Below are 16,442 nucleotides of genomic sequence, written 5' to 3' on the forward strand. Positions count from 1 at the left end.
GGCACAATGGCTGCTGGAATGCGGAGATATGGAGCTGGTGTGGGGCTCGAGGTGGAGAGACGGCTGCAGCAACTCGAGCAGCTGCTGTCAGCCCAAGACAGCAGGAGTGCAGCAGTGGAGTCACACAGTATAGTCGCCAACCTGACCCATGACCTTCTGCACAACACTCATGAAAGCCGGCTGGGTGGGTAGAGACAGGCCGCTGGTTGAGGCGCTTAAGGTTTGCAAAAGTTTTTCTCCCCTCCCCCGGCCATTTTGGAGGACGCTTGCATCCCTAGAGCAACTGACCAGGACAAGGAGGAGTTAAAAACCGCTGGTTCTTTGTACGTTCCCCCAGCGCCACCTTCAATTTGTTCCTTCATCACCGGGATACCGTTTATGGTCTTCCGGCAATAAACCGAGTTGGCAGCCCACTGGCGAAGTACAGACTTAGCTATTATATACTTGTAAAAAAAGGTGCTTACACTCCCAATTAGTTATGGGAGATGTAGACATAGATTTTTCCCAAGGCCAGATTAATATCGTTGCTGAAGCATAGATGAGAATTGCTTGTTGATGAGACCCTGCGAAATTCCCTGCAGGAGATCCAACCAATTTCCTGGAAAAAAGATTCTGCTCAGTAATTCACGCCCACTTGGAAACTTCTGCAAATATAAGTTTTAATTAGAGGGTTCCGATTTCGTTACGTTAATAGCTGTCGAACAAAAGATACGCTAGTAAAACCTATTTAACATCTCGCTATTCAGCTTACTCCACACTGTCCTCGAAAATCCCCATCATACCTCTTGCAATCCCTCCCTTCCCCACCGTGAGACCTTACACCCTGTCCTTAAACAGTGTCCCTTACTGTCAAAGAGGTTGCATGTGATGTTTAACATGGAACTTTCAGAATATGGCTGCTGGATGCACTTAAAATGTGGACATGGATGGCTTCCTTGAACTGTTCTGCACAACTAGAGTGGCAGAACGGTTCCACGTTTCTGAACTCTGATCGGAAACTGCTGTCAGAAATGCAGAGCTTTCGCTGCGTAAACAAGGAGCAGTGCAATAACAATGCGTGTGAGATTGCCACTCCCCAGAAGATTAGCCACAGTTGACAGTACAATTAAAGACAATGATTGTTTCATCACCAGATTCAGGCTTTCAAATTGCGCATGGGTGTATTTAGATTTATTTCATTTTATTATCCTAAAATTACTTCTGTTTATGGCAGAAAAGTGGAAAAAGTTAGTTTTTAAAATTTGCATTTGTCTCAGTTGTAGGAGTGAAACAAAAAGGGCCAAAACAAGTTTATAATTCGTTAGATAACTGGCTTCCAAGTCTTTTTGTCAATATGTTATGAAAGGTATAAGTGGTTATGGTGTTTTGTTTGATGTATTTTCTGAGTCAGCTTCAAAGTAACTTTATGGATATTGACCTTTGTTTACCATGTTTGTCAGATTCTGGAATTGTAATGCATTGAGGTAACAAAAAAGCCAGCAATTATTTTAATAATATTTAAATTGTCTGTCTATTGAATGATCAAAATACCAGTGAACTGAGGACTTGGTGCTAAATACATGAATTACACCGGTCTGAATTGAGTAGATTATAGTTGTCAACGTTGCGAAGATAGTTTTTCATCAATTGTCTGATATATGTTTAGGAGGTTGGTATTCCCAGAAGTTGATCATGTCGTATTGAATTAGTTTCTATCATGTGTTAACCAAGGCAGAGATGCTACACCGAAATAGTAAATGTTATTCTTTCTTGTCAAAAATTAAGTGGTAGTATATTATTTCATAGAATCCTGACAGTGTGCAATTTAGCCCATTGAGTCCACACTGACCCTCCAAAGAGCATTCCACCCAGATCCATGTCTACCTTTATCATGATGTGGAGGAGCCAGTGTTGGACTAGGGTGGACAAAGTTAAAAATCACAAAACCAGGTTATAGTCCAACAGGCTTAGTTGGAACCATTTGCTTTTGGAGCACCAGTCCTCCGAAAGCTAGTGCTTCCAAATAAACCTGTTAGACTATAACCTGGTGTCATGATTTTTGACTTCTACCTTATCTCTATAACCGTACATTTCTGATGGCTAATTCCCCTAGCCTTCTCGTCCTGGGTAACTTAGTGTAGCTAATCCACCTAAGCTCCAAATCTTTGGGCTATTTGAGGAAACTAGAGCCCTGGAAGAAACCTATGCAGTTAAGGGTAGAATGTAAGTCCCTTCTGTGAAATAATTCTGTGAAATAATGTGCCTTCTGAAAGAACATTTCAATATAAAAGGTTTGTGTAGTCTGTTGCGATGTGTAAAGTTTTCATGTTGGCTCATCTTGATTTACTGATGGAGAGGGTACTAAATTAAAGCCAGCACATCCACAAAGTGGAGGTTGAAAATCCAAGGCCCCTTGTCCCCAGACTACATTCATGTTCCCATTGATGTTATGCTCATGATAATATGAGGGGTCTGGAAGTGAGTGACATGCAGGTTTAAAGGCTGAATAGTGGAACTGAGCAAAATTTCAGGTTAAGACGAGGTTGTCAAATGAGAAATCTGGCAGAAAAAAATGAAGTTGAAATTTTCATTTCAATTTTGAAATAAAGAATTATAAAAGAAGAAACAACTTATTGTGTCCAACTCTTGTTCTTTGTTAATTCATTGCATAATTTAAAAAAAACCTGGTCCTTCTGTTTTCCAATTATTGACAATGCTTCCCTACACTGAGCTTCCTAGCCAACACTTTGTCCAGCCACGTTTCTACCCCAAGCTACCTTACTCCTCCAGGTACTTTGTGTGGGAATTGTTATTGTGGCCCTGCTGTCACTATATACTAAGTCTAGTTGTTAATTCTCATTCTGTGGACTTCCTTTGCACCATGATTTCCACGGTCTATTGATAGCTTTGTTCCACAGCATAGTTTACATTTCCTGGGGATCTAAAAAGACACAGGCTTGACTGTACTGAGGTATAGCTAGTCATTGGCAGTGTTTTGACTTTCAAGATACCACATCTCCCTTTCCATAGGGATCATTCTTTGTCAATGAGGATGAAATAAATCCCAGACTAAATTACCACCTCCCAAATCATCCTATTTAACTCCCTTATTCTGATGTTCAATATGTTATAGGAGGAGGTTACAGACTTAATTTCAAGATAAAAATTGTACACTCAGCTGGCTCAGCCACTAAGCCTTCCTTTTTCAGTCTTGATTCTTCAGTGTTTTATCTAAGTTCAGAATTTTGAGGCAAGGTTTTGTTTTGTGGGTCATTGTCCATGCACTGTGATGGAAGCAGTAACTTGATGTGGATTGGCTACATTAGCTCAGTTGTGACCAAAGTACATGTAGAATTATGTATTGCAGGCCCATCAGCACACAAGATCCTGTAGTCCACTTGATGGATACATGGAGTACCTCCGTTGGTATAGCTAAATCAACTTTGAGAGAAAAAAATAAAAGGTTGCAGCTACTGGATCATAAGTTTGGAGTATATAAAGTATCCTTCTATAAGGTGATATGTTGCTGTAGCTATGGCCAGGTGGGCAGTAGAGAGGTCTACCCTCAAAAGTCTCTCAGGAATGGTGACCCCTGGTCTGCCACTGGGAGGCTATTTCCAGGTAGCTAATGTGCTTCGGTTGCTGTCAGAGTCCTGAGGCTGACTGAATATTTCTGCCTCCTTTTCCTTTCCTTCTACCTGAACTGGCCTCTGGCAAAATGGCTGAATCTAGCAAATAGGCTTGCCAAGTAATGATGGGTATTACAACGTACCTCCCTCTGCCAGTCTGTTTGCGTTCTCATATCAGGCTGAAATCCCTGTCCATATCGCTAAATAGCATTTCCACATCTTATGTTTATCTCAAAGATACAATTCTTTGTCCCTTGATCCAGTCATCACTCAATTGTCACCACTGAATGACCCTACCTCCTCATAATTGTCAGAACTACTGTAAGTAGCTCCTTTGATATGGACACAATTCCCCTCCTTTTTTAAAGTCTAATCACTTATCTCTTCAAAGAGTCCTCTTGATTGTTCCATCGTAAATTATTTAAACAGACGGTTGAAAATTTGTAGTAAAGAAGATGATTAGAATGCAGAAGGATATATGTAGTTGAGTGAGTGGGTAAAATTATGACAGATGGCATGTGATGTGTGAAAATGTCAAGTTGTTCACTTTTTAGCAGGAAGAATTAAAAAAAACTATTATTTAGATGGAGAATGATGGCAGAAATCAGAGGTGCAGGGGGATTCATGTCTTTAAGTAGATCAATTGCAAACGGCTGTTATGCTAGTGCAACATATAATTGAGACGGCTAAATGGATGTCATGTGAGGACTAGAGAGCAAATGTGAAGATGTGACACTTTATACAGGACATTGAGATGATTTTTCGCTTTTGTTTAATTTAGTCTTGTTTAAAGAAGGATGAAATACATTGGAAACTTCACAGGAAGTTTACAATGGTGCATTTGTAGTTTTCAATATTGATATTTAGAATCAGTGAACAGTAGGTTGGACAGTCTGAGCTTGTTTCCACTAGAATTTGGAAGCATGAGAAGTGACTATCTTAAAATCCTGAATGGTCTTGACAAGGTGGGTGTGAAAAAAGATATTTACTTTTGTGGATGAATCCAGAATTGGAGGCAGTATTTTAAAATTAGAGGGCATCCTTTTGCAAAGAGATGCAAAGAACTTTTATGGGTGAGGTTGTGACTTTGAAATGCAGACTCAGAAGGCAATAGAAATGAAGTAATTGAATAAAGGCAGTGATTGATTCCCCTCTGTAACAAGAATCTAAGAGTAGATGGGACTATGGAATTCAATACACAAATAGGCTATCTTATTGAATCAGCCCGAGGACTGAGTAGTCTCCTGCTATTTCCTATGTTTATGTGACTTGTTACCCCTCGAGTTCTCTATTTGAATTCCTTCATTCAGGCTTTCACGGTGCTCAAAACTGAGATTATGTTGATCTGTGACACCAATCACCCTTGTAGTTTGTCACTATAGTTAACTCTAAATTTGTACATTATTTGGTTTTGTTAACTGCTCCATTCTCATCCATGGTCCACTACCACAACCAGACTCACTTGTTCACTTCTTATCCTGCTCTAATGCAAGCAGCATTTTCCAGCAGTATCTTTTTCCCTCTTCCTCCTTGGACATTATCATCTCTGAAATAATCTATGTTTGATCATTGGTTCCTTCCTTTTCTCAGTTCCTGCATGTATGCTACTCAGTCAAAATCTTCTATGCTGTTCTCTTTTTCTATCATTGCAGTGATTGGTTATGGACATTGAATTATGGATGCCAGTTTCAGAGGAGGGGGTGTGCTGTGTTTGACAGGGTTGATTGTTAAGAGGTTGTTTCCTCTTGTTGGAGCATCTAAGACGAGAGACCACAATCTCAGAGTAAAGGGTTGCCCTTTAGTTCATAGATGGTCATGCAGCATGGGAACAGAGCCTTTGGTTCAACTAGTCTACGTGAGCCATGTTCCCAAACTAAATTAGTCCCACTTGCCTGCATTTGGCCCATATCCCTCCAAACCTTTCCTATTTGTGTAGTCATCCAAATGTCTTTTAAATGTAACTGTACCTGCATTCACCACTTCCTCTGATAGTTCATTTCACACAGGTCACTACTGTCTTATCAAAAAAAAGTTGCTCCTCGTCCTTTTTTAAAACATTCTCATCCCACCTTAAAAATATGCCGTTTAGTCTAGAACTCTCCCATCCTATGAAAAAGACCCTTTCTATTCACCTTACAAACCTCTGAGGTCTCCCCTCAATCTCTTATGCTCTGGTGGGAAAAAAAGTCTCAGCCTGTTTTTTATCTCAAATACTCCACTCCTGGCAACATCCTGGTAAATCTTTTCTGAACCCTCTCAAAGTTAATAATATGGCAGGGCAAACCATATACACAGTACTCCAGAAGAGGCTTCACCAGTGTCCTGTACAATCTCAACATGACATCCCAACTCCTATGCTCAAAAGATATGAACAATGAAGGCATGTGTGCTAAATGCCGCCTTAACCGCTCTGTCTACCTGTGATGCAACTTTCAAAGAACTACGAATCTGAATCTTTAGGTCTCTCTGTTTGACAATATTACCAGGGATCTACCGTTAAAACAAGGGCAGGGCTTATGTAATTACCAAACTGCAATACCTCACATTTACCCAAATTGAACTCCATCTGCCACTCCTTTGCCCATTATTCCAATGATTAAGATCTCTTTGTAATCTTAGATAAGCCTTCTTTCCTGTCACTTTGGTAAAACAAGGGTGGGGCTGTAACGAGGAGGGGAAAGTTTTAGTGTCATTTGTAAACTTACTGTGATTTCTATATTCTCATCCAAATCACATACAAATGGCAACCAAAGTGGACCCAGTACCAATCCCTATGGAACATCACTGGTTACAAGGCTCCAGTTCGAAAAACAGTTCTCCATCATGGCCCTCTGTCTCCTATCATCAAGCCAATTTTATGTCCTGTTGGCAATCTCACCCTGAATCCAATGTGATCTAACTTTACTAATTAGTTTACCATACACAACCTTGTCAAAAATGTTACTGAAGTTCATGTAAACCACATCAACTACTTGCCCAATTTTGTCTCTGAGGGTAGTGAATCTGTGGAATTCTTTACAGCAAGTGGAGGCTATGGCCTAGTTGCATTATTGCTGGACTGTTAACCCAGAGGCCCAGGTGATGGTCAGGGGATGTGGGTTCGACTCCTGTCGCAACAGATGGAAGAATTTGAATTCAATAAAAATTTGGAATTAAGAGTCTAATGATAACTATGAATCCATTTTTGATTGTTGGGAAAATCCATCCTGTTTACTAATACCCTTTAGAGAAGGAAACTGCCATCCTTACTTGGTCTGGTCTACATGTGACTCCAGACCCGTAGCAATGTGATTGGCTCTTAACTGTCCTCTGGGCAATTAGGGATGGGCAATAAATGCTGCCTGACCAGCGATGCCCTCAACGAATTAAAAAAGAAGGGGTTGTAAAGGTTAGATCATTAAGTATATTTGAGGCCAGGATTGAAAATCTATCCACAATGGAGTCAAGGTTTATAGGGAAATGGCAGGAGAATTTTGAAGATTTACACATCTATAATCTCATTGAATTGTGGAACAGACTCAATAGGCTGAATGGCCTACTTCTGAATCTTTGTTCTGTAGTTCTATTAGCCAGCCTTGTATCCAATATAATAGTGTGACAACAAAGTAGATCTCTTTGGCGCCATCAAAAACTATCCACTGAGATAACCCTGTCCTTCACAGTTACTCACTCCTTTGGTGGTGGTAAAGCCAGCAATTGTTTCAGTCTTGTCCTGCGGGCCACACTCAGTCAACTTTTTTTTCTCTTGTACTTCTCTGCTATTTTCCTAATTCTTCCTTTTGTCATATATCTAATCACCTTTACTATGACCAGGGCCAGTATGATATCTTGTAAAACACCATTAAAGGATCCACTGCAGTTTTTCACTGGTTTCATATCCGTCTTGCTCTGCAAGAGGCCACTGGGAAATGTGAGAGTGGCATAAAATGGAAGAATGAGATTTCCCCTTTCTGCTGGGAAAGTGCTACCATATTCCATTCACTGTCTGCAGTCAAAATGAGAGTCTGGGAACCTGGATTCTAATCCATGTTATTTCATTATGTGGCAGAGGCTAATGATTCAGTTTTGGTGTGACATTTCAGCTTTTGTGGCTGTACTGAATTTGGTAAACTCATTTCATTCACGCTTTGAAATGTATCAACAGCTGTTTTTTTATAAATGTATCTATGCAATTCTTGTTGAGGTGAGGAAACAATGGACAGGTTGAGACATTTGATGTGATGTTTATGGATAGAAGAGTAGTGAGGCTCGGAATTGACAGCAGACAATCTGGTTCGGTTGTTTTCCATTGCTAGTTTTGATTTAAATTGGCTCCAAGAGATGTTGTGAAACTTGAAAGGGTTCAGAAAAGATTTACAAGGATGTTGCCAGGGTTGGAGGATTTGAGCTATAGGGAGAGGCTGAACAGGCTGGTGTTGATTTCCCTGGAGCGTTGGAAGCTCGGGGGTGACCTTATAGAGGTTTACAAAATTATGAGGGGCATGGATAGGGTAAATAGCAAAGTCTTTTCCCTGAGGTCAGGGAGTCCAGAACTAGAGGGCATAGGTTTCGGGTGAGAGGGGAAAGATATAAAAGAGACCTAAGGGGCAACCTTTTCACACAGAGGGTGGTACGTGTATGGAATGAGCTGCCAGAGGATGTGGTGGAGGCTGGTACAATTGCAACATTTAAGAGGCATTTGATGGGTACATGAATAGGAAGGGTTTAGAGGGATATGGGCTGGGTGCTGACAGGTGAGACTAGATTGGGTTGGGATATCTGGTCGGCATAGATGGGTTGGACTGAAGGGTCTGTTTCCATGCTGTGCATCTCTATGACTCTAAGAGGTTTGTCCTGATCGCGGTTTGCTAACCTGGCAATGTTTGGAGTGTTGAAGAGTGCAAGAACATTTTTGGAATTTAGATTTAAAAGCAGAGGCAGTTGGATATTGGTTACTTCTATGAAGGATTTTGTTTATAAAAGGCTAGGTCAGAGAGCTTCTGGAACAGTGAAGAAATTTAATATTTTGTCAGAAAGCATATGACTGCAGACCCCTGTGGTGTTGATGGAAGGACACTTTTATACCTTTTGTCTCTGGCAGGGTAAACACGTGTGGTCATTTATTTTGTTTCCAATTCAGAAGAATTTAGAAGTGAGAAAGCTTTTAATTTCATTTGGAGGACATCATTGTTGAGTTTAGAAGTAAGTTTAGTTTTTCCCCAAGTAGTTCAGGTCAATTCAGGGAATACGTCATGTCAGTTGAAAGTTTAGTTGTAAAACTTCCATACCAGGACAGTTTAGTTAGAAATCTGCAGGGTACTAGAATTGTTTAGGCTGACAAATTAGTGACAAAGTTCATTGCAACAGATTTAAAAAGGATTCATTGAGTTGTGCCCACAGTCCATGGCAAAGAAAATGTGAGGAGTTTAGAGAATACAGGTCGTTCTGCTAAAGCATGACAGTTGCATTCCTGTGCAACCTCGCACTATAGAAAATTACTATATCCATTCAGCAGAAAGTTCATGTTATCCAAACAGCGTCCACAATTTGTCAATTGCATTATAGCCAATTCGCAATGATGCAACTTGCATTATACCAGAACCTGTACTGTAATTTCACTGGACTCGAGTTTCTATAATGGATACTGTTGGGGAGCAGGCTGAAACATTGTTTTGCTGCATAATTTAAGATCATTCTAACATGCTACTATATGTAGATATTTGGATTATCTTTTTATTTCTTTTGAAATAAACTCCATTCTGTTATTTAAAAAATCATCTTTGTGTGAATATGTTTGTGAATTACCACCAGGAACTAATTAAACAAAAAACATAATTATGATTGAACAAGCCAGGTTTCATTCTGGAGTCTGATTTGATCTGCAATACCATCAGCCAGTATCATAATACTAGATCAAAGAAACATGGATAAGTAGCTGGGAGTTCTCCGATGGTGACTATAGGAAAGTGATTCTCCAATATTACCACAAAATATAATATTAATATGAAATGTATCTGCAGTTTGTAACTACAATTTGTTGACCAAGCTGTCTGTAAGTGTACTGATGAATTAAAATTCTCCTTAAGCACTAATTTGCTGTTCCAGTATTGAGTAAGTTGAATATTTCAAAGTTATGGTAAATACTCTAATACTAATAACACTAGTCATTTTTCAAATGAACGCATATTTTTGTGTGATGAATAATTTGTGTTTCTTTTGATAGTGTATTCTCACATTTTTTTTTGTTTATGTACAGCCCTACACTGTTCATTGGTGTTCTCAAAGGATGAAGGTTTACTGATTTTTCTTCGAAAATCACTAAGCAATGAAGAGGTAAGTTTTCCATCAAGGAAAGCTGTGTATTCATATAACACCTTTTCATAACTGCTGACTTTGCGAAAGAGCCTGAAAGCCTGTGTTGTTAATTGCAGTTTAGGAGATGTGGCAACCTCCTACAAACAGCAGTGTGATACTGACCAGGTAATCTATTTTAGAGATTAATACTAACTAGGACACCAGAAGAAGCAGCTTTGTAAAAATATTCATTAATGGGATGAGGGCGTCGCTGGCCACGCCAGCATTTATTGCCCATTGGACAGTTAAGAGTCAACCACATTGCTGTGGCTTTGGAGTCACATGTTGGCCAGACCAAACCATGAACCAAATTGGTGTTTCTGAATATTGACTATGGATTCACAGTCATCATTAGACTCTTAATTCCAAATATTTATTGAATTCACATTCCACCATCTGCTAAGGTGGGATTCAAATCCAGGTCCTCTGAATATTATCTGCGTCTCAGAGTCTGATGAAAAGTCACCTATAGACTCAGAATGTTAGCTTGCTTTCTCTCCTTGGATGCTGCCTGACCCTCTGTGATCTCGCCACATTTGTTTTTGGTACAGATTCTAGAAATTGACTCCTATTCATTGAAGTGTAAGCCTAGGTTTTGTGCTCAAGTCTCTGGATGAGATTTGAATCTACAATTTTCAGATTCTTAAATCTGTATTCTATCACTGAATAAGGCTGACATTGCAACTACCAAATGTGTTGTTAGCAGTTTTTAGTTTAAAAATATATTATGTAACATATTTATAAAATCTCATTTGACTTCCAGTTTCGGGATTGTAGAGAAGAAGTTTTGAAGTTAATTACTGCATTTGTTGAAAAGATCAAAGAGACAGTTGGACCATATGCTCTTGACATCAAGGTAAGGAACTTTTGTCTTCCAGTTTCTGAATGAACCTGTGAATATGCACTCAGTTAAGTATAACAGGATATGCGTAGTTTGGCAGCATACTTAGGGAATGAAAATAATCGGCTTTGTTTTTATAGTCTTTTTTTAAACACTTTTAATTTTTACAGTGTAGGAAGTTCCTCTGAAGCACTCCATTATGTAACTAAGCCATTTAGAGTGTAAATATAACTTGAACATTAATAAATGATACTGCATAAAGTGTCACTTGATGAATTTCGAAGTAAAGATGTGATCTGCTGCCCTTGTGAATATGAATGTTCACCAACTAAGTCAAAGTATCTCTGGGAATATCTCAATTTGAAATAGGAAGCACAGTTTAGTTGTTTGTAAAGTGATTCATGGTCATACCTTTGGAAATTTACTTTTGTTGTTTGCTTCCTCTTTAAACAAGTTACAGACCAATCTGGCCGAAATGTTATGAATGAATTTGCCCAGGTGTCCCACAATTCCGAAGCAGGTCAAATCAATATGAACACAAACCTGTCCCAAAGCAAAACGTCCCACTTTATTAGGAAGAAAATTACAGTAATCTTTAATACTCAACATACTATCCCTATTCCTATTTGGCCCCTTAAAGTTATAATACTTCCTGAGTTGTAAATTTACGCAGTTTCTCTCTCTGTTTCTCTGTCTCTGGGTCTGTGAAGCTTGCTTTCTTTTCTCTTTCTCTCTCTCTGTCTCTCTGGATGGTCAGCTGGTCTCTGCCTCTTGCCATGCTGATCTCCTCAGAAGGCCTCAGACAATTCCAAAACCTTCCACGAGAAAGGACTATGGATGAACCTCATTTTTATACCTTTTAGATGGTTTTCTGGAACTTTCTGTAATTCTGGCCAAGCAGTGATATACACTTAATAGTTTGAAACAAGAGTTAATCATTCAGATGACATGTTACAGGACCCAGTGCCTTTTTGTCTCGGCTCTCCTTGGTTTGGTGGAGAAGTTGTTGCGGTATGCCTGTCTGGAATAACTGTTGCCTGTTAAATATGTTAATATCGTTAGCACCTAGCTGCTGTGTTTGCATTGTGTCTGATGTTTTGTGATTTCAGAATCTTACTTGGCCAATATACCCAGTATCCCTTGCTGTTTGGCCAAGTTAGCAATCAGTCTGTGTGTTTTAGCAGCCCAGAGGCTGCTACAAAATTACAGATATAGACGACTATTGCCTAGATGATTTGATTCTGTAATTGTCAGAAAATAATTCTGTTAAAGAAATGGATTTGCTCTTATCACTTAGGTGCGAAAGTAGAATGTGAATGTTTCAGTTTCTTGAAATGTTTTCTTCATGTCTTGGAAATGTCCTGAGTGGCGGTGTTAGATTTTTAATGCTGATGTGTTATTGTTTACTAGGGGAGTCCGAGTTGCTGTGATAACATGCAATTTTGCATTCTGTTTGTAACGTCTCCATGGATGTAGAGGCTCCAGTGTCTTTTCCATCAATGTCTGACTAGAAAGCCGTCCCACCTTTACTGCCTAACTTTGCTGGGTGTTGGAAGGGTTTTCTTTGGCTGTGTTATGAATACCTGTACAGTGAATTGAAGGAAAAACAGCAAAGTCTCAGGACACTATTATGTGCTTGAATACTGAAGTGCTATGAAAGTATGTGATACATGAAAAGGAGAATTATATATGTTTATTTTCTTTTTTTTCAGGAGGTGTGTCTTGTGATGTACACCAAAGAAAAGGCTGCAAAGTGTAAGGCTGCTGCCTTAGATCTCCTCCTTGTGGTAGGATCATTTTGTCTCATTTAGTTCATTTTTGGGAATACTTCACAAGCAATCAGCTTTCATTTTTAAAGAATCTTTTTGAAAAACGCTTAGTATGGATTATAATTAATGAATGTTAATCCTTGTGTGCTAGACATGCATTTCCTCAAATAGATATGATGAACATAAATTTAGTAATATCAGTTTAGTTAAGTTGGCTCCTTTCTTTCTGGTTTAGAAGACTATGCATCCAATCATCTTCCTCAGGTTTAAGTGCACAATTTAGGCTGATAATTCAGTGCAGTCCTTGGGGAACACTGCATTATTGGATAAATTGTGTACCAATTCCAGTTGTACTCTAAATTTTCCATAGCTGTATCCGGAGAATAACAGGCAATTCTTCCTGTTCTAGTTCAAATTCAACCCGTTAAACAATACGACATGAACAGATTGACTTCTCATTTATTTCATCATAACTTGTGCAGCTGATGGAAGTTGGGGTAAAGAATGAGACCCTTACCCTGCATTTGGCATTACTGTACTTGAAGTACTTTTAATACCAATATCTGATGCCTGAAATTAAAATTTCTTCCATTTATTGACACTAATATTTCTCATCTTATAGGCAAAGGTAAAAGGGGTGAAAAGTGGCTATCACATTTGTCAGCACGTCTGTAGTGAGTGAAGTATTTCAGAGCATAAGGTATTAGGCTTTTTGATGTTTTAAAACAAGCTCTGATGTGATAATTTTCACAATATAGATTTTACTTATATAACGGACAATGAAAGACTAAGTATTATGATCAGAGTTAATGGCAATACTGGACAAGCCAAGTTTCAGAGTGGCTTGACTTGGGATCAGTACCCTGCTGATCTGACTATATGGGGTTCAACGAGGTCTTTGAACTAATTAGAATGGGTGCTCGGGATATTATATAGGCTTTCAAACAAAAGAGTACAGCAACATTGCATGGCAACTATTTTGCTAATGAAACCCGAAGTGGTTCAGGAGGGATAGTGTGTACAGGCAAAAGGAAACAAATAGGGTCAAAGGGGAAAAAAATGGTAAAAAAGCAAATTTAATGGCCCTTCACTTAAATGTCTGCAGAATTCGATCAAAACAAATGACTAAATGGTACAAGTAGAGGTTTTGGATTTGATTTTGTAGCCATTATGGAGACACGGTTACGAAGAGATTAAAGGTGGGGGCTGAATTTTCAGGAATATGTGAAAAGCAGAAAGGGAGGGATGGTGTAGTAGCTTTGTTAGTGAGAGACGGAATAATAATGAAGCAAGACATGATGCTGGTTTGGATTATGTAGAATCTAGCCGGAGGTACTCGGGGGAACAGTCCATAGATCCCCTAAAAATAGCAGTTTTGTAGGACTGAGAATAAATATTGATATAATAAGAATACATTTTACAAAGCCATTGCATGAATCATGGTTGATTTTAATCTTCATTTAGATTCTCAAGATCAAATTGATAAAAATACCTATGAGGAAGAATTCATAGAGTGTATTCAGTGCAGTTTCTGAGAACATTGATCTAAACAAGGATCAGGTTGTTTTCTATCTGATATTGTGTGATCAAGCAGGTTTATATAAGATCTCAGATTAAGAGTGACCACAACATGGTAGAATTTGACACTCCGTTTGAGAAGGAGAAACCTATGTCAGATTGAACTATGCTAAACCTAATTATGGGTAATTACATGAGGATGAGGGCTGACAATTGCTGGAATGGACTAGGAAAAGCAGGTTAGTGCAAAAGATTGTTGAAGAACAATGGCAGACGGATTACAAAGATAGATAAATCTTCATTATGAACCATGAACTAAGTGAGGAAGGACTCTAGAAAAACTATGAACTGACCACGGTTAACCAAGAAAGTTAAGGGTAGTATCCAACTGAAAGAAAAAAAAAATCCAAAGTGGCAGAAATTACTGGTAAACTGGGGATTGAGAAAATTTTAAAAGCCAACAAAAGATGTCCAAAAATAATAAACAGGGAGAAAATAGACTATGAGAGCAAATGAGCAAGTAATATTAAATATCGTCTTTAAATCTGGAGAAAGGAATGGAGAGGCCAGAGTCAACGTAGACCTCTTAGAGAGTGAGGCTAGTGAAATAATACTTGGAAACTAGGAACTGGAAAGGAGTTGAATAAATATTTTGCACCAGTCTTTGTGGTAGAGAATATTAATGGCATTCCAAAAGTACTAAATAATTAAGGGGGCCAAGAAAGCGACAAGTAGACTCAATAATTATCACCAGAGAAAAAGTACTAAAAATATGAATGGAGCTAAAGGCTGATAGCTAACAAGATAGTGGATGCACTGGTAGTAATCTTCCAAAAATCCTTGGAAAGTCTAGAGATTTGTAAACTGATAATATGACACCTTTAATTAAAAAGAGAGAGAGACAAAAAGTAGGCAATGAAAGGCAAGTTTTTACATGTGTCATTGGAAAAATATTAGAGTCTATTATAAAGGATTTAATAGTGCATTTAAAATACATAATATCATCAATCAGAGTCAGCATATCTTCTTGAAGGGGAAATCCTGCCTGTCAAGTTTATTACAGACTTTTGAGTTAACAAGCAGGAGAAATAAAGGAGAACAAGTGGATATAATATATTTGGATTTCCAAAGGCATTTGATAAGCTACTTAATAAGGCAAGAGCCCATGAAGGTTAGGGCAATATATTAGCATTGATAGAGGATTGACAAACTAGAAGAGAGAGTGCAGAGATAAAGGGAGCGTTTTCAGATGGCAGCCTGTAATTTGTGAAAGTGCTACAGGAATCCTGTTATCACAGTTATTTACATTATATACCAATGACTTGGATGAGGAAAGCAAATGCACTCTGTACACCTTTGTGGATGACAAAAAACAGTGCGAAGGCAAGTAGTGAGGATGATTCAAAGAGTCTACATAGGTTATAGACAGGTTCGGTAAGTGGGCAAAGCTTGGCAGAGGGAACATAATGTGGAAAAATGTAGGGTTATGCACTTTAGCACATAGAATAGAAGAGCTGCATATTAAAGTTGCAGCACAGAGAGATTTGCGGGTCCTTGTGCATGCATTGAAATTCAGCAGCTCAATGTGGAAGGCAATTGGAATGTTGGCCTTTATTGTTGAATGAGCTGCAGTAGTTCATCTCAAATGCAGTAAAATGTTTGGCTATATCATTTGGAAAATCCATTTAAATCTGTAAGTATTAAATTGTATAGGTAGACAATGCTATGACAAACATTTTGTGTTAAATGCCTGTATGTAACATTAGTTGAAATTAACCAACTGGTACTGTTTTGGTTGTAAGATTTGGCATTGAATTAATGTGCAAAGGCATTGATTATGTTGAGCCATTACAGTGATCCTTTAAAGCCTTGTTATTTATGTAAGCCTACCAATGCTAAAAGCTAACTTAAAGTATAACTCTAGCACTTGGAATAACTGTCGTGTAATTTGCTTTTTTCATTTATCAAACAAATAAATAACATTCAGATGAAATTTCAGTTGTTACACAGTAAAGTCTGTCTACAAGAATTTAAAATCGGAGACATGTTCAATAAATTCTATGGGGAATTGGCGCAGAAGAGCAAACTTCCAGACACAGGTGTGTTTATTTTTACTTCATATTAACCATTTGTTAGAGAAGCACAAAAGGCAACATTTCTGATCCTTTTTTTTAAAACTGTGAATAACCATATGACCATAAGCAAGCCACTGCAGGATTTTACAAAAATTCTGCCACTTTCTATTTTCATCATGTAATATTTTAAGAAAATGGGAGAATGGAAATAGATTGGCAGTTTTAATTTCTATATCTGGCAATTTCTGCTATTTAATATCCAACAAATCCCTTCAGATCTCTGGTGAAATGCATGTTA

At 38.4% G+C, this 16,442-nt stretch overlaps 1 protein-coding gene across 1 annotated transcript in view; it reads left to right on the plus strand.

The window, feature by feature from the left end:
* Positions 1 to 6: 6 nt before the first annotated feature.
* The window catches only part of prkdc (protein kinase, DNA-activated, catalytic subunit), a 238,657-nt gene continuing 222,221 nt past the window's right edge, over positions 7 to 16,442 (plus strand). Inside the window, exons 1-5 of the mRNA XM_060824031.1 lie at positions 7 to 184; positions 9,844 to 9,920; positions 10,705 to 10,797; positions 12,495 to 12,569; positions 16,069 to 16,168. Of these exons, the coding sequence (XP_060680014.1) occupies positions 7 to 184; positions 9,844 to 9,920; positions 10,705 to 10,797; positions 12,495 to 12,569; positions 16,069 to 16,168 (523 nt within the window). The remainder of the gene's footprint in view (positions 185 to 9,843; positions 9,921 to 10,704; positions 10,798 to 12,494; positions 12,570 to 16,068; positions 16,169 to 16,442) is intronic.

Source organism: Hemiscyllium ocellatum, chromosome 4, assembly GCF_020745735.1.
Source record: "Hemiscyllium ocellatum isolate sHemOce1 chromosome 4, sHemOce1.pat.X.cur, whole genome shotgun sequence".
NCBI classification, from domain to species: domain Eukaryota; kingdom Metazoa; phylum Chordata; class Chondrichthyes; order Orectolobiformes; family Hemiscylliidae; genus Hemiscyllium; species Hemiscyllium ocellatum.